We start from the raw sequence: 27,050 nt of genomic DNA, 5'->3' as shown, positions 1-27,050 counted from the left end.
ATAATCGCTGTTGTCAGTCGATGTTCAGAAATGTGCTGCCAATAGCAATAAAAGGTGGTCAAACATTGACCAAGATATCAATAAAAATTATTATTTCTTTGAATTTGAATAGGACCATGTCGTCTTTTATGTCTTTCTGACCAATGCACATTTAATATCTGATTTGAGAGGTGGTACCTCAAGTAGTGCAGCAATCCCTCGGTACTATAATGAAAGCCACTCTCAGATTACGCATTACCCTCTAATGTGGGGTTTAAATCATAGAGGTGAGTCAGAAGTAAGTGGACTGTCACTGGACTGAGGATGACATTGTGCTTCCACATTTGATCTGTTTGATGGTTGAATCATGGAAGTACAGATAAGAGACTGGTAGCCATTTGGCCCATGATTAAACAAAAGCAGTCTACTTGATTTACTTTCCAGCTTTCATTCTACAGGTAACAGTATTCACATGCACGTTAGATATTTTTTAAAATGCGTAAGTTTTTTGGATGTCTTTTCCCTTCTGGTATTGAGGTCCAGTCCTCCAAAAACTGAATATTCCTCTTTCTACCGTGATCATAAACCAATTATGTTCAATCTATGTTTTAAATTTGGTATTTTGTTTAGTTTATGGATGACCTATAGTCAAAACAATTTATAATGTTGCAGCTCCATTGAAACACTGTTCATTGATGGCAGTTTGAAATTTATACAAAGGTTGACTTGCATTTCTCAGGGACTTTGGACAACCTTGACCATGCCATCTGCTGTAACCAGAAAAGAACAGCATTTGTATAATCTGATGTACTTTTAACAATTCTGAGAAACCAAGAAGCAAAGTCAAATGATTTCAAACAAATTCGTGGCAAAAGCAAGATCTCATTGCAAATAGTGCTGTTCGTGGCTGAGGCTTACCCCACAATTCTTTCATTTTAAAAACATATTCGTTTCTGATGAAGAGGCTAAAAGCATGTTCTCCTGGCCATATTGTTCCACTAAACTTACAGCCTTACTGAGTGGCATAACTGAGGTTTGAGCGTTCATTTAACAGAATTAAAATATATCATTGCCTCACATGTTAGTTGAACTTTTGGTTAATGCTTCAAATGGAGATTTTTCTGAAAGGGTGAAAAGTTTAAAGTTAAGGGAAATGGAAAATATGACAGCTGAAATAGTTTTATTAACATTGTATTAATCTTCCAGGGAACACCAGATAGACTTATTCGACACTTAGTTGAAGAACATTCCATTGTAGATCCCACGTACATAGAGGATTTCCTGTTGACATGCAGAACGTTTCTGTCAAGTCCCATGGAAGTTGGAGAGAGATTACTCGAGTGGTTTAATGTTGATAGCCTTAGGGATAAGGTCAGTCTGAACACTTAAATAATTTGTAGTAAATGGAAAAGTAGAATTAATCTTTAAAGAATGTTCTTTTTAGTCTGTGTATATAACTTTCTTGTATTCTAGTTCTCGATAATAAAAATGATGCTGCAGTCACTGGGTCTCAGCCTGAAACATCGACGATTTATTTCCCTCTATAGATGCTGCATGACTTGCTGATTTCCTCCAGAATTTTGTGTGTGTTGTTCAAGATTTCCAGCACCTGCAAGAACCTCTGTGTGTGTGTGTGTGTGTGTGTGTGTGTGTGTGTGTGTGTAGTTTATTTCAATTTATTAGCATGTTTAATCTTAATTCTGTGCTCTGCTTTTCACCAATTCTTTTAAAAACAAACAATTCTTTTGTAGGTCACACGAGTTGTGCTGTTATGGGTGAATAATCATTTCAATGATTTTGAAGGAGATCCTGCCATGACCAATTTTTTAGAGGAATTTGAAAACAAGTTAGAAACAGCGGTAAGCAATATATGCAATTGATGATTATGAATGGGGAATAGTTCCAAGTAAGCATCTCCTGTGCCAACAGTTATTTCACAGTTCTTCAGTAATATTGTTCCCAAATACAGGCACTTTAATTGTGCTATTTATGATGAAATAAACTGTTAAAGTAATTTTTGATCATTTCCAGCAAGATTACTGTCTTTTAAGGTTACCAGTTATCAATTCTGTTTGTTATTTATTACATGTCAGAATCAGGTTTATTATCACCAGCATGTATCGTGGAATTTATTAACTTAGCAGCAGCAGTTCGATGCAATACATAAAATAGAAGAAAAAAAAACAAAATAAAATAATGATAACAATAAATAAATAAGTAAATCAATTACAGAATACGTATCTTGAATAGAAAAATTGTGCAAAAACAGAAATAATATATATTAATAAAGTGAGGTAGTGTCCAAAGATTCAATGTCCATTTAGGAATCGAATGGTAGAGGGGAAGAAGCTGTTCCTGAATCGCTGAGCGTGTGCCTTCAGGCTTCTGTACCTCCTACCTGATGGTAACAATAAGAAAAGGGCATGCCCTGGGTGCTGGAGGTCCTTAATAATGGATGCTACCTTTCTGAGACACCACTCCTTGAAGATGCCCTGGGTACTTTGTAGGTTAGTACCCAAAATGGAGCCGACTAGATTTACAACCCTCTGCAGCTTCTTTTGGTCCTGTGCATTAGACCACCCCCACACCAGACACTAATGCAGCCTGTCAGAATGCTCTCCACGGTACATCTGTGGAAGTTTTTGAGTGTTATTTGTTGACATACCAAATCTCTTCACCAGGTTAGACCCTCAGAGATCTTGACACCCAGGAATTTGAAACTGCTCATTCTTTCCACTTCTGATCCCTCTATGAGGCTTGGTATGTGTTCCTTCGTCTTACCCTTCTGGACGTCCACAATCAGGTCTTTCGTCTTACTGACGTTGAGTGCTGGGTTGTTGAAGTCGCAGAGTAATGGGTATATAGAGAATAGAGCATTGGACAAAGCACACATCCCTGAGGTGCACCAGTGCTGATCGTCAGTGAGGAGGAGATGTTATCACCATTCCACACAGATTGTGGTCTTCTGGTTAAGAAGTTGAGGATCCAATTGCAGAGGGAGGTTCAGAGGCCCAGGTTCTGCAACTTCTTAAGCAGGATTGTGGGAATGAAGGTATTCAATGCTGAGCTATGGTCAATAAACAGCATCCTGACGTAGGTGTTTGTGTTGTCCAGGTGGTCTAAAGCCATGTGGAGAGCCAGTGAGATTGCATCTGCCGTTGACCTATTGTGGCGATAGGCAAATAGGCAAATTCCAGGTCCTTGCTCAGGCAGGAGTTCAGTCTGGTCATGACCAACCTCTCAAAGCATTTAATCACTGTTGATGTGAGTGCTACCAGGTGATAGTCATTAAGGCAGCCCACATTAGTCGTCTTGGACAACTGGCATAATTGTTGCCTTTTTGACCCAAGTGGGAATTTTCACCTGTAGCAGTGAAAGGTTGAAAATGTCCTTGAATGCTCCTGCCAGTTGGTTGGCACAGGTTTTCAGAGCCTTATCAGGTACCTCATCCGGACCTTCTGCCTTGTGAGAATTCACTCTCCAAATTGTAATTGATTATTTCTAATGGGATAATTGAAGTAAGCTAGTTTCCTCATATAATTCACCCTGCATTAATTTTTAACTTAATATTTTTTCTTCTTTTTTGTCTCTGTAGCTAGTGAACTTGACTGACATACATTTATAAAAATTAAGTGATATAAACACAATAAAAACACCAAAGTGTTTCTCACAAACGTCAGTTGTTTACCCAAGATCATTATAAAGTATTCGTAGTGACAAGTTTACATATGTGAAGTGAAATGTAAGATTTGGTGTTTTAATTTTCAGAAAATGAAAGGACATCTCAGATTGCTGAATATTGCTTGTGCTGCTAAAGCCAAATGGAGGCAGATAACTTTGCTAAAACCTTCCAGGGAGTCCCCATTATACTTTAATCTACTTGGCGGCAGCGAGAGAGGATTCGGCATCTTTGTGGAAAGCGTAGAGCCTGGTAGTAAAGCTGCTGAGGCTGGACTTAAACGAGGTGACCAGGTAAAGACCACAGTATTTGAAAATACTGCTATTTGTAACAGTAAAACCATTTGAATTCTGAGTTTTTGTTTAAAAAAAATGTATTTAATTATTGGACAAAGAGACTAAGTATACTCCCCCTTATTTAAGCTGAATATTCTAGTTTGTGTTTACCATTCCATTTGTTCAGTTCTATAAATAAATTGCGCATAGTCTCAAGTGGCTGCTGAAACACTTGTTTATTTGGATTCCTATTTGGTTAAAGATGAACTGTGAGTATTTCTTTGGAATGTCAGAGCAATAACATAAAACTGACTTAATGTGTACAGGAAATTCAACTTCTGCTTCAATCTTTGCCCCAAACCAAGTATTTTGCATCTGATTTTGAAGCTGCTTGCAGATAGCACATTTAATTTGCATTGCTGTGAAACTTCTTTAATGCAACATTTCATGAGATATTCCACCTTTCCTTGGTCTCCCTCGTCACAACAAACTTTACAGTGTACTTGCTGTAATCCATTAAAGTGATTTGATCTCAATCCAGGTAATTATTGAGCAAGAGGGAGAGTCTGGGTCAGAGTGCTTTATGAGAGAGAGAGAGAGAGAGAGAGAGAGAGAGAGAGAGAGCGAACACAAGAAGAGAGTGATACAATGGAATATACACTCAGTGGCCACTTTATTAGATACCTCAGTACACCAGCACACTAATGCAAATATCTAACCAGCTAATCATGTAGCAGCAACAATATGTCAAGCCTTGAAATGGATGGATTACAGCAGCAAAAGACCACACTGTGTTCCACTCCTGTACCTAATGATGTGGTCACTGGGTAGCTCACTAACATTTAAAATCCAATTTTACTTGAAGTACATCAGTGGATGTTAGTGGTTGGAATTAGGTTAATAACTGCAATGGCTATAATGCCAACAGATGAAAACCTGTAGGAATGAAAAATGCATTGATTCCTGTAGTGTATTTTTAAAACAACTGATAAATTGTTTTCAGATTATGGAAGTCAATGGACAGAATTTTGAAAATATCCAATACACAAAAGCTCAAGAAATTCTGAGAAATAACACTCATCTGTCCATCACAGTAAAAACCAACATATTTGGTGAGTATATTTAGATTCAAGATGCCAGTGAGAATTGTTGAATACATGGTTTCAGACCTTATGTTACCAAGTTGGAGTATTCCTGTTGGTATTTAATTTATTATTAGTCCTGCACATAAAACTATATCAAGGGTATCCCAAAGAGCTATGATGTCAAAATGTGAAATAGTATATTTAAAATATAATCACTGTTTTAACCTAGTGCTTGCATTTTCCCTTTAGATTCTTAAAGTTATGCATTGAAGCTTTACCTTTGAAGCTCTAGCTTAAAATTAAAGCTGGCATTTCAGTTCAATAATAAGAATGTAGCATTAATGAGAGAAATACTTCATTTGGAGAAGATGTTAAACTGAGATCCTATTTATTAACTTAGAATCAATGTAAAATATCCCACAGCTGCTACCAAAAAATCTCAATGTCCTGGCCAACTTTCATCTTTTAACTTGAGAGTGTTTTTTTTAATCATTCTACTATTACTGTTTTTTTTAATTTTGCTTTCCAGTTTTTAAGGAACTCTTAAGCAGGTTGATGCAGGAGAAAAAGAATGGAGTTCCTCACATTCCTAAAATTGCTGAAAAAAAGGGGAATCGTTACTCACATCCAGATTTGCACAGAGATTTAGAACAGATGTTCCCTTCAGATAAAAGTAACAAGAAGATGAAAGCCAACACAGTATCAGGCAGTCGAAACAAAATCAGAAAAATACTTGACAAGACACGCTTCAGCATCTTGCCACCAAAGCCATTCAGGTAAGTGAAATGTTTCAATGTAATGAAATTTTGATTGACAAGTGCCCTGTTCTCTTTATGGTATATAATGCAGAGCAACCAGGAAAAAGGAGCAAAGCACCAATTAAATAAAACACAGATAAATAATGGTTAGCGCTAAATTTCCGTGGAAGGATAAAATAACATTATTTCATTGTATCTTTCTTTCCATAAAATTCCCTGAGCTAGTTACTATGACATGGTTCAATTTGATTGACTTGGCAAAGCATGAGGTTGGGATCTGAATGGCTCAATCATTTGCACTCCAGAGAACACATACTATGTAATACAATTTGAAGCAACTTAGGCTATCAATTATTTGTGTGAAACCTGGGGAATATCATTTGATATGTGCAGTATTTGTTAAGTTTTTAGTCGAAAGTTGTTTCCATGAGAATAACTTGTATATAAGCATCATTACTTAAATAAGTTTGATAGTTCAATGGCTGTTGGGCCAAGGTATTTAGATGCTTTCAGCCTGAATCGCAGTTTCTGTTATTTTTCTGGGGGGAGGCTGAAGAATGTCATACAAAATGATGAGCGTGGAGACTGTGCACAGCATATTTAAAATATAGAATTTGGATTCACACTTTCTAAGCTGGCAGCCTGAGTAATAAACTTCTAGGAATATTTTACTTAATTTCTCTTTTAAAAGCTTTGTAATTTTACACAAGAAATGTAAGTTTGAAAAGTGATGATAGTTGAGACCAAACAACAAGAACTTACCAAATGCAGTATAAGAGAATTGTGATTGGCTTAACATGTACAAATCTCATTAAAACATAGAAAGTTATTAAATGGTTTTGACATGGTGGGTGTGGAAGTGATGTTCGTATGATAGGTATCTTTACAAGCTGGATTCATTATCTGAAAATAAGGATTTGCCAGTCAGGGTAAATAAAAAGAAATTCCAGTACTGAGCAGGCTGTGAATCTGAATTTACCACCCAAGACTGTGGTCTGTGGTGGAGGCTCAAGCATTGTAAAATATATTGAAGGTAAAAATCAATTTGATCTTTAGATATGAAGGAAATCAAGGAATAATAGTAGAAAAAAAGTAGCTCTCAAGTGAAAGATCAGCCATAGTGTTATTTAGTAGGCACTTGGGACAAAATAGCCTTCTCTGACTCTTAATTCTTATATTCTTAAATGCTGACAAATGGAACAATGTTAAAACCAGAGGCATCTGGTTTAGTAGAAGTAGCAGATTGAAATCCTGGGCTGCACATCAACCTAGAAGCCCATAGAAATGGGTGGCAAGTGATGATTTTAGATTTTGGAACTCTGTAGAATCTGAGGTCATGCCAGATTGAATGGCAGGATTTATGTAGTAACTTTTTTTCACATTCATTTGCCAGTTATAGCCTTCCATATTGAAAGCAACTGTTGATCGGGAGGTCTGAAGTGCCATTAGGAATTTAGGAGCAGAACACAATTAGAAAGGCTGGAGCGGGGGCTGACTGCTGGCCAGATGAAAGAGTATGTTCCAGAGCCAGGTGAGAGTATGGGAAGCCAGAGGGAAGATCAGAGCTTGAATTTGAATGGTGAAGCCATGGAAGCTTCATGCAGTAGATTAGAAGAGTTGGACAGGTCAGAAGTGTTGGATGGGAAAATGCATAATCCTTATCAGAGGTTGCTGACATGGGTAAATAAGCATGGTAGGCAGAGTACAGCATGCTAATATGACTGGAGCCATTAATGCTGCTAAGGATTGATCGATAAAGATAATCTGTTTTGTTGCATCTTGTTAGAAGGAACAGTAAATATTTTCTGTGGCTGAATGTTCACACATTTCAATTTCTGTTCTGTAATAACAATAACATGAGCTTTATTCACAGAAATCTGAAATCTAAAATATCAGTAATTTTATTTGGGATTACTTGTTCATTGATGATGGCCGTTTCTGCTTTCGGATTAATCTAGGTAATCCATAGGGTGTATCAGCAGATGGATGCAGTAGTATTCTAAGAAGTTACAATACCCTGTAGGATAAGTTTCAAATCTTAAATGAAGCATCAGGTAAATAAACAGAATGGGGTAGTACATCTTAATATCCTATGTTCTCACCCACTTTGAAGTATTTTCATGAAATGCTTCCATGCATATGCTCTCAAGATGGAATTATTGATCTGAGGGTTAGGGTGATCTAAAATTTGGAAAAATATTCCTGGGACCTCAAAATGCAACAAAAAGACGACTACTTCTGTTTTCCTAAGTTCACCATTGCAATACCACTGGTGTGACAGGATGAAATTTCTGAAACGTGATCTCTGTTTTTCAAGTTCGTTTGAATGAGATCATGGTATGAATGCAAAGCTCATTCTTCAAGTTCATTTGAATCAGAATCAGGTTTAACCAGCATATGTCATGAAATTTGTTGCTTTTATGGCAGCAGTATACTGTAATGTATCCCACCTTTCTGAGGCATCGTTCCTTGGTACTACGCAGATAGAGCTAAGTGTACAACTTTCTGCAGTTTATTTTTATCCTGTGCAGTAGCTACCTCCCATACCAGACGGTGATGCAGCCAGTTAGATTGCTGTCCACCGTCCATCTGTTGAAATTTGTGAGTGTCTTTGGTGACATGATAAAATGAGTCTAAGTCGGCATGGTTTCTGTGAAGGGAAATAATCCCTGACAAATCTGTTTGAGTTCTTCGAGGAAGTAACAAGCAGGGTGGACAAAAGAGAGGCAGTGGATGTCATTTACTTGGATTTTCAGAAGGCATTTGGTAAGGTGCCACATATGAGGCTAACAAGATAAAATCCTATGGAGTTACAGGAAAGATACTGGCATGGATAGCGGAATGGCTAACCAGCAAGTGGGAATAAAGGGGGCCTTTCCTGTTTGGCTGCCAGTGTTAATACTGTTCCTCAGGGGTCAGTACTGGGACCACTGCTTTTCACATTGTTTGCCACTGACTTACATAATGGAATTGATTGCGTTGTGACTAAGTTTGTGAATGATACGAAGATAGGTGGAGCAGTAGGTAGTGCTGAGGAAATAATGCGATTGCAGCAGGACTTGGACAAATTGGAAGAATGGGCAAAAGAAGTGGCAGATGGAATACAGAATTGGGAAATGTATGACAATACATTTTGGTAAAAGGAGCAATAGTGCGGAAATGGGAAGAAAGTTCAAACCTCAGAGGTGCAGAAGGACTTAGAAGTTTTTGCGCAAGACTGCCAGAAGGTTAGTTTACAGGTTGAGCCTGTGGTAAAGAAGGCAAATGCAATGTGGCATTTATTTCTAGGAGAATAGAATATAAAAGAAAGGAAATAATGCTGAGCCTTTATAAAACACTAGTCAAGCCACACTTGGAGTATTGTCAACAGTTTTGGGCTCCATATCTCAGAAAGGATGTGTTGTCATTGGAGAGAGTCGAGGGAGGTTCACAAGGATGATTCCAGGAATGAAGGGGTTAACATATGAGAAGCGTTTGGCAGTTTTACCTGTACTCGCTGGAACTTAGAAGAATGTGAGGGGGTGGGGTTCTCATTGAAACCTACCAAATGTTGAAAGGACTAGTTAGTGTTGATGTGGAGAGGGTGTTTCCTATGGTGAGGATATCCAGAACTAGAGGGCACAGCCTCAGAATTGAGGGGTGACCTTTTAGAACAAAGGTAAGGAGAATTTCTTTTAGCCAGAGATTAGTAAATCTGTGGAATGCTGTGCTACAGACTGCAGTGAAGTTGAAGTCCGTGAGCCTGTGGCTATATTTAAGGTGGAAGTTGATCGTTTCCTGATCCATCAGGGCAACAAAGAATATGGTGAGAAGACAGATGTATGGGTTGAGTGGGATCAAGAATCAGCCACGATGGAATGGCGGAGCAGACTCTGTGGGCAGAATGGCCTAATTCTGCTCCTATCTCTTATGGCCTTATGAACGTACCAAATCTCCTCAGACTCCTATTGCAACTGCATCGATATATTAGGTTCCAGATAGATACAGTGATATTGACACCCAGGACCTTGAAATTGCTCACTCTTTCTCCTTCTAATCCTTCTGAGGACTGGTGTGTGTTCCCATGTCTCACCATTTCTGAAGTCCATAATCAGTTCTTTGGTCTTACTGACATTGAGTGCAAAGTTGTTGCTGTGACACCACTCAAGTAGTGATACATCTTCCTCCTGTACATCCTCTCATCACCATTTGAAATTCTGCCAACAATGAACATGAGAAAATGTGCAGATGCTGGAGATCCAAGCAACCCACACAAAATGCTTGAGGTACTCAGCAGGCCAGACAGTATCTATGGCAAAAAGCATAGTCAGCATTTCGGGCTAGTCCTGAAATAGATGCTGACTGGCCTGCTGAGGTGTGTTTCTGCCAACAATTGCATCTTCAGCAAATTTATAGGTGGCGTTTGAACTCTGCCTAGCCACACAGGCAGAGGTATAGGGGCAGTAGAGCAGTGGGCGAAGCACAGATCCCTGAGGTGCGCCAGTGTTGATTGTCAGCGAGGTAGAGGTGGTCTTCTGTTAGGATGGCAAAGACAATTTAAGAATAGTTTAAATGCTATAAATCTACCTGTTTAGAAGTTTAAGGCATCCACACGTGTTCACTTATATCAAGCACTCCACCAAGCATTGATTTGTTTCATTATAACATCTTGTAAAAGATCTCCTGGATTTTCATGGTTGTCCTGCAGATGGTCAATTGTTCTGAGAGTTCTATTTTACTTTTTGTTATCAAAAACAATTTACTTACTGCCATTACATCACTTGCTTTTAGTGCAGCAATGAAGGTTTTCTTCATTGCTGTTTCCTTAACAGTTTTGTTTGACCAGTCAGGTTTGTTAGCCCTGAGCAGAAACCCCAAAGCTAGAGGACCAGTGAACTGTACTTACTCTGAGCATTACCCTGACATGGCATGGGTAACTCTACCAAAAGCCAAAGCATAAAGCCTTGATTCCAGCCAGCATAGCTTTCTGGGACATTGGGGCACACGAGCTGCCAAATCACGAGAAAGTTGTAGTCCTCTTGGAGGTACCAAAAACAAGCTACTGTATTTGTTTAAAGAAGTCTTCCATCAAATCCTTCTGTTTTCTTTTAAATTTGCTTTGCTGGCTATGTCTAAGAGGGAAATATTTCGGAAATATTTTCTTGTTATTTCACCAAGTCCTCCATGTTCTGTTCTGTTACAATGTTCATGATGTAACAGTATTATCCTGCATTGCTAACATTACACCAGCCTCTTAGTCATTGTTCACGTGCTCAAAAATGTGATTTTGTATGATTCATCTTTGTAAAATTATGGTTAATGCCTTTTTTAAAAATGAGGTGGTGTGATTTATTTATTTATGGAGATACAGTGCGAAATAGGCCCTTCCTGCCCTTCGACTCACACCCAGCAATCCTTCATTTATTCCTAGCCTAATCATGGGACAATTTACAATGACCATTAACTCATCAGTCAGTACTGTATGTCTTTGGATTGTGGGGGAAACCAGAGCGCCCGGAGGAAACCCACATGGTCAGGAAGAGAACATCCAAACTCCTTACAGGTAGTGGCAGGAATTGAACCCAGTTCACTTGTAGTGGTCACCCACTGCACCACCACGCCACCCCAATATGGATATTTAAATATATCTGCAAAATGAACCGAGTTATTCTTTTCCCAAATAAGGTAGAATTAAAACATTTTTTCTTGTTTTTCTTAATTCATTTTTAAGGTAATACCTGAATCCTTTATAAGTTTGTTCTTAGTCCTCAATTCTTGATTATCTAAACTGGTCAGTCCTGCCCTTAACTCTTCATATATAGGACCATTTTAATACTGTTGAAATTACTGTTGGTTTATGTAATCATTTGTGAATCTAGGGAAATGTTCAGGTGTTTATCCATGTCTTTTGTATGCTTTTTGTAATGTAATTCATTTCATTATATTAAATGTTGTCTTCTTTCTGTGATTGCATAACCCATACAGGGGACTATTTTGGTAAGATATTTAATTTATTAAAAACTTTGCATACAACTCATTTAAAGGCTCAGTTGCCTGAAGCTTTGTTTTTATGCAGTTTAGGGAAATGATTTCCTTTTGTTCTGTTGACTATTTGTTCAGTTATCTTTCTTTTCAAGTAGACAAGCTGCAGAACTGCTGGAGGTATCATCCATAACTTTGTGCTTTTTTTTGATTGACATCTTGTGACATTCACTTGTACTTTTGTAAAAGATAATCCATTGCTCTTCTGATATACAGACGTGGGTAGTATCACCTATTTCTTTGTACTGGCCCAATTCCACAGAATTTTTAAATATAAATTTGCAATGTCATTCTGTATTGGGCATACTGTATTTGTGGAAGAAATAAGTGTCAATTGCAATCTGCTCTAATCTCATTCATGCATTTTAGTAACTGTTCTTAATAACAACTAAACAATGTCTGCCTGTGCTGTGTCATCGTTCATTTTTAAATATTTAGCATCATAGTACTGTTTTCATAGACTCCCTAAAATGTGCGTCGTCCCTTTGGAGCTGAACGAGGGCAGACAAGTAACCTGGTTTCTGGCCTACTGCCAGTGTTGACCTGCAATCATTCATCAGAAGTTACCCAAGAACAGCCCAGGGTGACTCACTTTGCTTTGCTTCACCCTCCTGTGTATGGCATTGCCTATGACCAATAAATATTCTTCATTGTTGTTGTGATTGCATTGAAAGTGTGAAATGTAACTTCTGGTGCAAGACCATTTCATAGATTATTTTAGTAGCTTTATAGTTGGACACTGAAGACTGCCGTTCTATCCCATTAAGAACTATTGCTATTGTTATTATTTCTTGCGTACAGCTGATCACAAACACCAATTTGCTTTATTCTTTCTTTAATGGTTCACAGTGATGCTGGAGTGAGCCAGTCTCAGGATGATAGCATCGTTGGAACAAGGCAGTTCAGGCACAGTGTTGCTATAATGCCATTCCCTGGAACTCTTTCTTCTAGCAGCCCTGACCTGTTGCAGCCTGCTACTAGTATACTTGATTTTGCAAATCCTGCAGGTAAGAAGAATTTATTTGGCTTTTTAAATGAATCATGCAACTTTTTCAATTTCATCTTTCAAAAATTAATGTAATGAAAATACATTTTTTCTCCTTTTAAACATACAGTACTTAAGTATATTTGAACCCATTAGGTGAAAGAAAAATCTTGATCACTTTGTGAGCCATCACACAGTCCTGAAACTCTTAATTGCAATTACTTTACCCTAGATGTTGAACAATATACAGTATGAGCGTGAATTTCCATCCAAGGATTTTTTTATTGCATGCAGGCTTCCCTTCTAATGCCAATTGACCATATTTAAAGCAGATTTTTTTTTGTGTTGTACCCTAAGTAGAATTCAATTTAAGTAATGAAGATCATAAAACTTTTGCAACGATATTGAGCAAGCAAAAAGGGTAATTAGAATATTTTTCAGTATCATTTTTAAAAAACTGTTGACCTGAAACAAATTGAAGGGTGATTGAAAAAAAACTTTTGTCAAGTTGCAGATATTAGAGGAATTGAAAATTATTAAATGTTTTATTAATTATGGAATTATAGCATTCCTTTTGATATGAGGTACTCCATTGGCAGTAATCCTTTTGAATAGTTGAAATTAGAAGTATGTAAATGGTTAGTGGGAATGTAGTTCTGTGTAGCTCTCGTATAACTCATATTCTAGATGTCTAAATTTTACATTTAAAAGTGAATTTTAGGCTGATAAATCCCCAGGGCCTGATGGTCTGCATCCCAGGGTACTTAAGGAGGTGGCTCTAGAAATCGTGGGCACATTGGTAATCATTGTCCAGTGTTCTATAGATTCAGGATTGGTTCCTGAGGATTGGAGGGTACCTAATGTTATCCCACTTTTTAAGAAAGGAGGGAGAGAAAAAACAGGGAATTATAGACCAGTTAGCCTGACATCAGTGGTGGGGAAGATGCTGGAGTCAATTATAAAAGATGAAATAGCGGCACATTTGGATAGCAGTAACAAGATCGGTCCGAGTCATCATGGATTTACGAAGAGGAAATCATGCTTGACCAATCTTCTGGAATTATTTGAGGATGTAACTATGAAAGTGGACAAGGGAGAGCCAGTGAATGTAGTGTACCTGGACTTTCAGAAGGCCTTTGATAAGGTCCCAATAGGAGATTAGTGGGCAAAATTAGAGTACGTGGTATTGGGGGTAGAGTACTGACATGGATAGAAAATTGGTTGGCAGACAGGAAACAAAGTGTAGGGATTAACTTTTCAGAATGGCAGGCAGTTACTAGTGGGGTACTGCAAGGCTCGGTGCTGGGACCGCAGCTATTTACAATATACATTAATGATTTAGATGAAGGGATTAAAAGTAACATTAGCAAATTTGCAGATGACACAAAGCTGGGTGGCAGTGTGAAAGATGAGGAGGATGTTAGGAGAATGCAGGGTGACTTGGAGAGGTTGGGTGAGTGGGCAGATGCATGGCAGATGCAGTTTAATGTGGATAAATGTGAGGTTATTCATTTTGGTGGCAAGAACAGGAAGGCAGATTACTATCTGAATAGTGTCAAGTTAGGAAAAAGGGAAGTACAACGAGATCTAGGTGTCCTTGTTTATTAGTCACTGAAAGTAAGCATACAGATACAGCAGGTGGTGAAGAAAGCTAATGGCATGTTGGCCTTCATAACAAGGGGAGTTGAGTATAGGAGCAAAGAGGTCCTTCTGCAGTTGTACAGGGCCCTGGTGAAACCACACCTGGAGTATTGTGTTCATTTTTGGTCTCCAAATTTGAGGAAGGACATTCTTGCTATTGAGGGAGTGCAGCATAGGTTCACGAGGTTAATTCCCGGGATGGCAGGACTGTCATATGTTGAAAGATTGGAGCAACTGGGCTTATATACACTGGAATTTAGAAGGATGATATATATATATTATATAATATTATTAAGGGATTGGACATGCTAGAGGCAGGAACCATGTTCCTGATGTTGGGGGAGTCCAGAACCAGAGGCCACAGTTTAAGAATAGGGGGTAGGCCATTTAGAACGGAGTTGAGGAAAAACTTTTTCACCCAGAGAGTTGTGGATCTATGGAATGCTCTGCCTCAGAAGGCAGTGGAGGCCAATTCTCTGGATACTTTCAAGAAAGAGTTAGATAGAGCTCTTAAAGATAGCGGAGTTAGGGGATTTGGGGAGAAGGCAGGAACGGGGTACTGATTGTGCATGATCACATTGAATGGCAGTGCTGGTTCAAAGGGCCGAATGACCTACTCCTGCACCTATTGTCTATTATATAAATGAAAGATGACACAACAATGGCTAACAAGAGAAGTCAAATAAATTCAGATAAATCCAAGAAGTCAAATAAGTTCAGATAAATCAAAGAATCCATTAAATTGTAACACTAGTTTGAATGGGAAATAAGACCATAAGATATAGGAGCAGAAGATGGCCCATCGAGTCTGCTCTGCCATTTGGGAAGAATTGGGCTGATCCAATTCTTCCAGTCATTCCCACTCCCTTGCCTTCTCCCCATACCCTTTGATGCCCTGGCTAATCAAGAACCTATCTATCTCTGCTTTAAATGCACCTACTGACTTGGTCACCATAGCCGCTTGTGGCCACGAATTCCACAGATCTACCACCCTCTGACTAAAGTAATTCCTCCACATCTCTGTTCTAAATGGACGTCCTTCAATCCTGAAGTTGTGCCGGCTTGTCCTAGACTCCCCTACAATGGGAAATAACTTTGCCATATCTAATCTGTTCAGGCCTTTTAACATTTGGAATGTTTCTTTGAGATCCCCCCTCATTCTCCTGAACTCCAGGGAATACAGCCCAAGAGCTGCCACACGTCAGTATATCCTTTCTAAAATAATGAGCCCAGAACTACACACAATACTCCAAGTGTGGTCTCATGAGTGCCTTATAGAGCCTCAACATCACATCCTTGTTCTTAAATTCTTTACCTCTAGAATTGAATGCCAACATTGCATTTGCCTTCTTCACCACCGACTCAACCTGGAGGTTAACCTTTAGGGTATCGTGCACAAGGTCTCCCAAGTCCCTTTGTATCTCTGCATTTTGAATTCTCTCCCCATCTAAATAATAGTCTGCTCATTTATTTCTTCCACCAAAGTGCATGACCATACATTTTCCAACATTGTATTTCATTTGCCACTTCTTTGCCCATTCCCCTAAACTATCTAAGTCTCTCTGCAGGTTCTTTGTTTCCTCACCACTACCTGCTCCTCCACCTACCTTTGTATCATTGGCAAAGTTAGCCACAAATCCATTAATCCCATGGTCCAAATCATTGACAAACTTTGTAAAAAGCAGTGATTCCAACACCGACCCCCGTGGAACTCCACTGGTAACCAGCAGCCAGCTAGAATAGGATCGCTTTATACCCACTCTCTGTTTCTGCTGATCAGCCAATGCTCCACTCATGCTAATAACTCCCCTATATGTAATTCCATGGGCTCTTACCTTGCTAAGCAGCCTCGTGTGTGGCACCTTGTCAAGGGCCTTCTGAAAATCCAAGTACATCTACTGCAAAAATTCCAATTTTACTTGTTCTTCCTGTATAAAAATATAGTTTGACTCAAAGGAGGGGTAACTTGTAAAGTGTCTTAATAATTTACCACCTTTAAAGTAACACTTCCTTTGTTCTCCCTTCAGAAATTATAACCCGACATCTGCATATAGCATGTTGCTGTTGCTTTTCATATGGATTTTTTTCTGCAAATTAAAAATTAATAACCTCATTAAAATCAATGAGTCTAATTTCTTATGATATTTGTTTCCTTAAAGTTCTATGAAGCATTTTTTCCCAAGTGTTTAGTTCAAGCTTTATGTAATAGTAGTGATACATTTATTTCAGCCTTTCCAATTTGATCAGATTGATGTCAGTGTTTTGGCTTGAGTTCAAAATGTAAAATTGTTGTTTTGCTTGGTTTGATAATTTAATAATTGAAATGTAATTATTTCTAGAATATGTATTACCTTATATTGATCTATATATTCTATAACTTTTGGTCTGTTCCTCTATTTTGTACCCATCTCAGCTGCAGGTTTTTATAGTGAGTATTCATCTGCTCTTTTGTATTTATGTTTAATGCATGTTTGTTTTTCTTCTGTGATGTATTCTGTTTGTTGCAGCTTCACGTACGTAACTAGAGGTTACAGATAATTGTGTTATTTTTATTTAGTTTTGCTGGGACAGATTTCTTTTAAAAGTATGTATTTGATGCCATTGTGCTTTGCATTACCTATGAAGTACAAGAGGAGTTAGAATTCTCTGCCTAGCATCCTATACCTCCCCGCCACTTGTTAAGTTGTTAATCTCAGACAAGTTGCTGTGCAGAGGCACTAGGTTAACCTGATAGTTTCCCAAAAGGGATCATATAAACAAGGCTGATTTGATTTGAAACCTCAGCATGGGTATGAGCAGCAATACTATTGCAAGTCTAGGACCCAAATTATCGGCCATCACTCTGCCAACTGACACTGGAAAGAAAATGTAATTGCATTATATTTAAATTTATAAGATTGCTGTTTTTTATTTCCCTAGAGAATTGTTTAGTATATATTCCATAGTGTAAATTCTCATTGTGGCTGCATTAAAAAAAAAATCATTATATCTCTGCATTGTTAATTGAAATCTATTCTTAGGTCACTAATTGCTTTCGTATTTCACTTTTCCCCTAACCTTCAGTATACAAATGTCAGAAAGGAAGAGGACTTTTCATTTGTACACCAAAGAAAAATTAAAACAACACCCACTTTCCAATTTTTAAAACTGATATTTTGTTTTGGTAAAGTTCTGATATTGAGGATAAAACACTTCACAAAATCAGACTGTGATGGTATTTTGCTTATGTGCTCTGTGATTGGAATATAGATTAGGCCTGTATTAAATCCATTTTTATGCTATTGTTGTGCAGTCAGCTCTATAGCAGTATAAGATAGTACACATTGCACTGTTGTGCATCTGCTGGCAATACTAAAATAAAATTGTCAGTTTCAACAAAGTTGACACGTAAAAGAACCCAGGGGGGAAAACTTAATCTGCTCTGGCACTGCAAGATGAGTTCACTTTATAGAAATTTTTTAAAATTTTGACTAGTGATTGGAAATACACTATTTCTAGTTTTTGAGAGATTTAAAATGGGGAGTCAGAGATGCAATTTTTTTTAATGAGCTCAGAGCAAGATAGCCTTCTCACACAGAGAACTTCCTTATTGTGGAATTAAGCAAGACAGAAACTATGTCAGCATTTGAACTGATTAAGTTGGTGTTTAATAGAATAACATCCACTTCAGTTGATAGGATAGCCCAACCAGTGATAGTATCCTCTGTCAGACCAGCATTGAAGCTCTGATTGCATTCAATCAATTTTGGAAGAGGACAACATTGTTTGCGTATTTGACACCAGACCTTAAACTTGTCCTCTACTCGGAGCTCTGTCATGGCAGAGATGTCTTGGAGGGCAGAAAAAAACTTGGATATTTCCAAATTTAGCTTGAGAACAACACGACACTCTTACCAACTCATGAGAATTCTTGTATTGTTACTGATCAAAATAAAGAGGGAACTGAGAAAGGTTCGAAGTACCTTATGTCCCTGAATGGAACATGCAGAAACCATGTCTAAACTACTCATCCACCACTCTATCAGACGATCTTAAAACTAGAAATATGTGACTTTACTGTCAATTTCTATATTTTTCTGGTTAGTATCCCTTTATAGTATTTTCTCCTTTCTTTAGGTCCTTCTTTGCTGGATTTTGAATTTATCCAAATTTTTGTACTAAATGTTGTCAAAGAAAAGTACCCATTGGGAAACAATAGTCATAGCTTAATAGATTTGGCATTCAGCAAAAACTACTGCATGAATAAAGAGAATTAGAATGGAATGAAGGGAGAATTCATTAAATTGAACTGGTAAATTGATTGGCCAGATAAAACAATAGACAAGCAGTAGTAGACACTAAAGTAGATAATACATTATATATACCTCAATGAGAAGGAATGATTCTGAGAAATAGAGAATGATCAAACCATACCAAATGAAGGAAGTAGAGGGAAGAAAAAATGTATAATGTATAATTTTGCTGCGAAGATTAGGATAAATTCAGACTCCAGCAAACAAGGCCATAGAAAAGAAGAATGTCAATTGAGAACAAACTGGAGGAAATATAAGAACTATCAATGAGGGTTTCTTTAAGTTCAAAGAAAGTAAATTATTAATAATCTCTCAAATCACTAGATTCTAGAATGGTTCCGGAGGGTTGGAAATTGCAAATATCACTCCACTCTTTAGGAAGGGAGGGAGGCAGAAGTAGGAAACTTATAGGCTAATTAGCCTGACTTCATTGATGTTGTAGACTATTATGGAGACTATATGAAGTTTTTAGAGTACTTGATAAGGCACATGATAAAGTAGGCCAAAATCAGCATGGTTTCCTTTCAGGTAAATCTTGCCTGACAAATCTGTTGGAATTCTTTGAGGAAATAACAGGCAGGATAGACAAAGGAGAATCAATAGATGTTGCTTACTGAGATTTTCTGAAGGTCTTTGACAAGGTGCTGCACAAGAGGCTGCTTAACAAGATAAGATTCCATGGTATGATAGGAAAGATACTAGCATGGATAGAAGGTTGGCTGAATGGCAGAAGGCAAAGAGTCAAAATAAAAGGGACCTATCTGGTTGACTGCCGGTGACAAGTGAGGTTCTGCAGGGGTCGGTATTGGTGCCACATCTTTTCACATTAAGCCAAGATTTGGATGACACAAATGATAGCTTTGTGGTGAAGTTTGCTGATGATACAAAGATATGTGGAGGGACAGGTTACGTTGAGGAAGCAGGGAGTTTGCAGAAGGACTCAGGCAGAATGGGAGAATTGGCAAAGAAGTGACAGATGGAATATAGTGCAGGGAAGTATATGGTGATGCACTTTGGCAGAAAGAATCAAGGTGTAGTCTATTTTCTAAATGGGACGAAAATTCAAAAATTAGAGGTATAAGGTACTTGGGAGTCTTTGTGCAGGATTCCCTAAAGGTTAATTCGCAGGTTGAGTTAATGGTAAGGAAGACATATGCAATGTTAGCATTAATCTCGAGAGGGCCAGAATACACAAGCAAGGATGTGATGCAGAGGCTTTATAAGGCATTTAGTTAGACCACATTTGGAGTGTTTGGGAAAGAGTTAAGGACCCAGTGCAGAGTACCCCTGTGGCCATCCCCCGATTAAAAGGTATATTTCTTTGGATATTGTCACGGGAGGGGGGTTGTGGGATGACCTAACAGTGGAATATCACAGTGGTCAGGTCTCTGGCATTGAACCTGCTCTGCGTCTCAGAAGAGAAGGAGGGAGTAGAGGCACACAGTGGTGATAGGGGATTTGTTAGTTAGGGGAACGGACAGGAGGTTCTGTGGGCGAGAACGAGATTCCTGGATGGTATGTTGCTGCTGGATGCCAGAGTTCAGGATATCTTAGATCAAGTCTTCAGTGATCTTAAGTAAGAAGGTGAACAGCAAAAAGCTGATGGTCTATGTAGGTACCAAAGTCATGGGTAGGATGAGTGCAGAGGTTCTACATAGGGAATTCAGGGAGTTAGGTGCTAAGTTAAAGGGCTGGACCTCCAGGGATGTGACCTAAGGATCACTACCCATGCCACGTGCTAGGACAGCCAGAACTAGGAGGATTATGCAGATTAATATGTGGCTGAGGACTTGGTGTAGGAGGGCATAAGATTTTTGGATCATCGGGCACTCTTCCAGGGAAGGTGGGAGCTGAACAGAAGGGACAGTTTGCACCTGAACTGGAGAGGGACTAATATCCTGGGGGGGAAGGTTTGTTAATGCTGCACTGTGGGGTTTAAACGAGTCCTAGTGCTGTGCCTAGCAAAAAGTATCATAGGAAAGGCTGATGATAGTGCTGAAAATTAGGTAGCTGGTTTACAAACAGAGGCTGTTGATAGGGCAGAATTTCAGTCATTGGGATGAATTGCAGCATAAAAGGTGGACAAAATCAAAAAAGGTGAATACAGGACTGAAGGTGTTGTATTTGAATACGCACAGTATACGGAATAAGGTAGGTGAACTTGCTGTACAGTTGCAGATTGGCAGGTACGATGTCGTAGGCATCACCAAATCATGACTGAAAGATGATAGCTGAGAACTTAATGTCCAAGGATACACATTCTCCCGGAAGGATAGACTGGAAGGCAGAGGGGGTGGCATTGCTCTGTTGGTTTAAGAAAAAAAGAAATCAAGTTATTAGAAAGATGTGACAGGTGTTGGATCATTGTGGATTGAGCTAAGGAACTGCAAGGGTAAAAAGGCCCTGATGGGAGTTGTATACAGACCCCCAAACAGTAGTAAAGATGTGGCCTACAAATTGCAATGGGAGATAGAAAATGGATACCAAATGGGCAATGTTAGAATAGTCAGGGGACACCAGTATCCATATAGATTGGAAAAATCAGGTTTGTACTGGATTACAGGAGGGGGATTTTCTGGAATACCTGCAAGATGACTTTTTTTTAGAGCAGCTCATGGTTGAACCAACGAAAGGATCAGCTATTCTGGATTGGGTGTTGTGCAATGAATCAGAATTGATTAGAGAGATTAAGGTAAAAGTGATCATAATATGATCAAATGCATCCTGAAATTTGAGGAGAAACTAAAGTCAGATGTATCAGTATTACAGTGGAGTAAAGGGAATTACAGAGATATGAGAGAGGAGTTGGCCAGAAAAGAGAACACTGGCAGGGATGATGGCAGAGCAGCAATGGCTGGAATTTCTGGAAGCAATTTGGAAGGCACAGGATATATAGAGGAAGAAGTACTTAAAGAAAATATGACACAACCATGGCTAACATGAGAAGTCAAAGGCAACATAAAAGCTAGAGAGCACATATAACAGAACAAAAATTACTGGGAAGTTAGAAGATTGGGGAACTTTTTTTTTAAAAAAAACAACAGAAGACAAGTAAAAAACAAAGTCATTAAGAAGATAAAGATAGAATACAAAAGTAAGCTAGCCAATAATATTAAAGAGGATGCCAAAAGTTTCTTCAGATACATAGAGTACAAAAAAGAGACAAGAGCGGATATTGGACTGCTGGAAAACAATGCTGGAGTGGTAGCCATGGGGGACAAGGAAATGGCAGATGAACTGAATAAGTATTTTACATCAGTCTTCACTGTGGAAGACACTAGCAGTATATTGGAAGTTCCAGGTGTCGGGACATGCAGTTATAACTAGAAAGAAGGTTTTTGGGAAACTGAAAGGTCAAAAGATAAATAAGTCACCTGGAACAGATGGTGTACACCACAGAGTTCTGAAAGAGGTAGCTGAAGAGATTGTGGAATATTAGTAATGATCTTCTAAGAAATCACCAGGTTCTGGAAGACTGGAAAATTGCAAATGTCACTCCACTCTTCAATAAGGGAGAGAGGCAGAAGAAAGGAAACTATAGGCCATTTAGTCTGACCTCAGTAGTAGGGAAGATGTTGGAGTTGATTATTAAGCATGAGGTCTCAGGGTACTTGGAGGCACATGATAAAATAGGCCATAGTCAGCATGGTTTCCTTAAGGGAAGATCTTGCCTGACAAATCTCAAAGGTTTCAAAGGTACATTTAATGTCAGAGAAATGTATACAATATACATCCTGAAATCCTTTTTCTTCGCAGTCATGCACGAACACAGAGGAGTGCCCCAAAGAATGAATGACAGTTAAATGTTAGGACCCAAAGCCCCCTCTCCGGCTCCCTCCACCAGCAAATAAGCATCAGCGGCCCCCACCGAACACTCAAGCATACAGCAAAGCATCAGTAAAGACGCAGACTTTCAGAACCCCAAAGACTACTCGTTCACCCGGTAATTCGACATACCACAGGCTCTCACTCTCTCCCTTATAAAGGAAAAAGAGGTGTCCCCATTTCACAGTGAGAGGGGAGACATAACAAACAACAGCTGACTTACAATGTTAAAAGTCTGTTGCATCGCTTTTTCTGAGGCCTGTGCCCAAAATACTGGGGTCTCTAGGTGCATAACCAGCAGCCATCTTGCTGCTTTTGATTTTCCATGTACTCCCATAACACATCAGGTGGCGGCACTAGCCTAGAGTCTATCCGCCTCCAGAGCCACAAAATCCTGGAACCCTGAAGGTGTGCTAATCTTCTAGGCCGTGTCTTTGGTATATCGAATAGCGGCTAGTCGTGAGACCCTGAGAGCGGGTCCCATTCCTGCAAAGAACCAAAGCCAGCATGCAACTCCAGGTCAGGCTCTTCAAAACAACCCTGAGAAGGAAAAGTAGAGATATTAAAGATAGAAATAGAACTGTTTCGGAAGATGCATGCAAAGGAGTCGCCATTAGGCGCCATTGCCTGCTAAGCTCCACCCCCTCAAAATCTGTTGGAATTCTTTGAAGAAATAACAAGCAGGATAGACAGAGGAGAATCAGTTGATGTTGTGTACTTGGATTTTCAGAAGGCCTTTGACAAGATTCCACACATAAGGTTGCTTAACAAGCAACAAACCCATGGAATTACAGGAAAGCTTCTCGAATGGATAAAGCAGTTAGTGATTGGCAGGAGGCAAAGTGTGGAAATAAAGGGAGCCTTATCTGGCTGGCTGCCGGTGACTAGTGGTGTTCCACAGGGGTCTGTGTGGAACCAATTCTTTTTACATGATATGTCAATGATTTGGATGATAGAATTAGTGGTTTTATAGCAAAGTTTGCAGATGATATGAAGATAGGTGGAGAGACAGGCAGTTTAGAGAAAGTGGAGAGGCTCCAGAAGGACAAATTAGGAGAATGTGCAAAGAATTGGTAGATGGAATAGTGTCGGAAAGTGTATGGTTAATTATTTTCTAAATTGAGAGAAAATACAAAAACGCTGAGGTGCAAAGTTACTTGGGAGTATTTGTGCAGGATTGCCTAAAGGTTAATTTGCAGGTTGATTCTGTGGTAAGGAAAACAAATGTAATGTTAGCATTCATTTCAAGAGGACAAAAATATAAAAGTAAGGATGTAATGTTGAAGCTTTATAAAGCACTGGTGAGGCCTCACTTGGAGTATTGAGAGCAGGTTTGGGCCCCTTATCTTAGAAAGGATGTGCTGAAACTGGAGAGGGTTCAAAGGAGGTTCATGAAAATGATTCCAGGATTGAATGGCTTGTCGTATGAAGAGTGTTTGATGGCTTTGGGTCTGTATTCACTAGAACTCAGAAGAATGAGGGTGTCCTCATTGAAACTTATCAAATGGTGAAAGGGTTTGAAAGTGTGAATGTTGGGAGGAAAGCCTAAGACCAAACAGCACAGTCTCTGAATAGAGAAGTGTCCTTTTAGAACAGAGATAAGCAGGGATTTCTTTAGCCAGAGCGTGGTGAATCTTTGGAATTCTTCGCCACAGGCAGTTGTGGAGGCCAAGTCTTTATGTATATTTAAGGCAGAGGTGGATAGATTCTTAATCGGTCAGGGCATGAAGGGATACGGGGAGAAGGCAGGAGATTGGGGCTGAGAGGGAATTTGGATCAGCCATGTTGAAGTGGCAATGAAGACTCGATGGGCCAAGTGGCCTAGTTCTGTTCCTATTTCTTATGGTCTTACTGTAAGCAGTTTTGAACCCCTTATCTAAGAAAAAAGTGTTGGCATTGGAGGGGGTTCAAAGGAGTTCACAAGAATGATTTTGGGAATGTAGTGGTTTACGTATGAGGAGCATTTGATGGACCTAGCTAGGCCTGTACTCGGAATTAAGAAGAATGAAGGGAGAACTGATTGATGCCTATTGAATATTGAAAAGCCTAGACAGAGTGGATTTGGAGAAGATACTGAGCTGACTCAAAGACCCCCATTTAGGACAAAAATTAGAAGGAATTTATTTAGCCAGAGTGTGGTAAATCTGTGGATGCCACGGATGACTGTGTAGGCCAAGTCATTAAGTATGTTTAAAGCAGAGGGTAATAGGTTCTTAGTGAGTTGTGGCATCAAAAGTTACAGGGAGAGCACAGGAGAATGGGCTTGAGAATGGTATTAAATCGGCCATGATAGAATGGTATAGCAGACTTGATGGGCCAAGTGGTCTAATTCTGCTCCTATGTTTTATGTCTTCAAGGCAGAGGATCATAAAAATAGTAATTAGGAAGGCAATGTGTGAGGAGTATACAAGTTGTTTATGGAGATACAGTACATGGACAGAAAACAAATCTGTTGGTGCTGAAAACCTTTAAAAAATTAACGAACAGATTAAAACATTCTCTGGTCTGGTATTTTTTGGTCCAACAACTCCAGTATTCTGGTATGTTTTGAACCTATAGTACAGATTTGTACTAATCTGTAGTCAATTAACGTATTATTACAACTTTAGCAATCTCAGCCTGCAGCATTTTGAGCCAGCAGAAACTTCAGTCTACTGACAGATCATGGAATTTCGTGTGACCCAGTGTATGTCTGTACTTGGGGAATGATAAAACAAATTATTCCATTAAGGAGAAAACCTGCACAAAGCTGCAGAACAACAGGATTTTCAGGTTTACGTGCATGAAATGCAAAGGTGCTAATGGAGGTCTTGTCCTGAAGTAAAGGCCAGCCTTACATTAGCATCTGTAAGCTTAGCTTGCAGCATAAAAGTAGGGAAATCATGCTATGTTACTTAGGCCAAATCTGATTATTTTCCAGCTTTTAAATATGGTTGTCTCCAGGCTATTCAAGCATGTTGAGCATCAAGTTAATCCAATCCTGCCTTCAACTATGTCCACCCTTAGCAGAGAATACGGCAAATCATCATTATACCCTAAGCAGATGTCTGACTGAGATCAGTTAAATTGAAAATCAAGCTAGAATGATAAGATTTATTCATTAAACCATCAGATAAACTTCACTCTTATTTTCTACATACAAAAGCTAATTTTGGCACAGTCAGGTAGCAGTATTATAAATCTGTTTTGATCTTCAGATCCACAGACAGTTTAATTTTCAATCTGGTGATTTATTTTTATTTTTCAATTCACCTTTATATTTTCTCCACCTTTGCCTTTTCCTCTTAATGCTGTTCTCTTGTCTACTAAATTTGCTGCTATGTGGTCTCTTGGCAATAGCTCACTATTACCTTGTCTAAATGGCTTTGCTTAATGTCCTTACATAATCAATTGCTATTATCTGGCTATTACGCTGTGTTGTTTAGCATAGTCAAGATTGACTCTTGTTCGTGCACATTTCCAGTGACGGTTGTTAATTATTTGACTTGAGTTAGAAATGTCCATACCTCGAACAGATGAGATCTGGATTGCTCTGTATTTGATACCGATTAAAATCAAGTCACCGGATATTACAGAAAATCTTGAATAACAATTGAATTAGTAAATTGTTTTGAAATTTACTAGATCAGATTACTGGTAGTTTTCCAATATGACTAATTTAGGAATCAGGCATGCGAGTTCCATGGGTGAGTTGCAAATGCTAAATTTGTAAGGTAAATTAGTTTCTCTTATTCCATTCCAGTAGTAATAAAATTATTCAAAAATAAAGTAATGCTCTATTAAATAAACTTTTAACCAACAATCTGGATGTATGTTTGATAAAGCAGTAATGTCATGTAATCAAGAATGTTTTGCCGGCATTGACAGAATTCTCCAACTACTTGTGTCAATTGACTTGAGAGGTAGGCAAAATAAATTTTGCTGTTTATATGTTTGCAATTTTTAATATTCTAAAACAGATGTACCTGATCAAGTCATCCGAGTTTTTAAGGCTGATCAACAAAGTTGCTATATTATCATAAGCAAAGATACCACAGCAAAAGAAGTTGTTGTCCATGCTGTACATGAATTTGGCCTGACTGCACCTTCCGAAACCTATTCTCTCTGTGAAGTTTCTATAAGCTGTGAAGGTGTAATCAAGCAAAGAAGACTTCCTGATCAGTTGTCTAAACTTGCTGACAGGATCCAGCTGAATGGCAGGTAAGAAGGCATTTTTCATCAGAATCAAAAATTCTAAGTTACTTTTTGTGCCGTATATTAAAAGATGAATACATGCATTTTTCCTGGGTGTTTTGATAAATTTTTGACATTTAATTTTACGACAAATTATAAATTGTGTAATGAAAAGGGGATAAAACACTTCTTTTATCTATCATTTCAAGGTTATTTTCCTTGAATCACTGCCAGCATGGAGTTTGGAGGTTAGGAAGGAAGAAGGTGATAAGCAAAGTGGAAACGGCAGATATCAATTATGAATAACTTTGAAATGCAACTTTAATATGCCAGTACT

The 27,050-nt window shown here is 38.6% G+C and overlaps 1 protein-coding gene across 13 annotated transcripts in view; it reads left to right on the top strand.

The window, feature by feature from the left end:
- Positions 1-27,050, top strand: part of LOC140739160 (rap guanine nucleotide exchange factor 6-like) — a 374,285-nt gene that overhangs the window by 288,032 nt on the left and 59,203 nt on the right. For 9 of the 13 annotated variants that reach the window (XM_073067168.1, XM_073067166.1, XM_073067170.1 and 6 more), the window contains 8 exons: positions 1,186-1,350; positions 1,731-1,838; positions 3,748-3,951; positions 4,937-5,045; positions 5,548-5,794; positions 12,647-12,804; positions 16,837-16,851; positions 26,500-26,740. In XM_073067168.1, the coding sequence (XP_072923269.1) occupies positions 1,186-1,350; positions 1,731-1,838; positions 3,748-3,951; positions 4,937-5,045; positions 5,548-5,794; positions 12,647-12,804; positions 16,837-16,851; positions 26,500-26,740 (1,247 nt within the window). Of the gene's footprint in view, positions 1-1,185; positions 1,351-1,730; positions 1,839-3,747; positions 3,952-4,936; positions 5,046-5,547; positions 5,795-12,646; positions 12,805-16,836; positions 16,852-26,499; positions 26,745-27,050 lie in introns of those variants that run through there. The other 4 variants (XM_073067167.1, XM_073067164.1, XM_073067173.1 and 1 more) reach the window with 2 other exon arrangements.

The sequence above is a fragment of the Hemitrygon akajei genome, chromosome 15 (assembly GCF_048418815.1).
Source record: "Hemitrygon akajei chromosome 15, sHemAka1.3, whole genome shotgun sequence".
NCBI lineage: Eukaryota > Metazoa > Chordata > Chondrichthyes > Myliobatiformes > Dasyatidae > Hemitrygon > Hemitrygon akajei.
The sequence above is the reverse complement of the archived record's forward strand: the minus strand, read 5'-3'. Positions and strand labels throughout refer to the sequence as shown.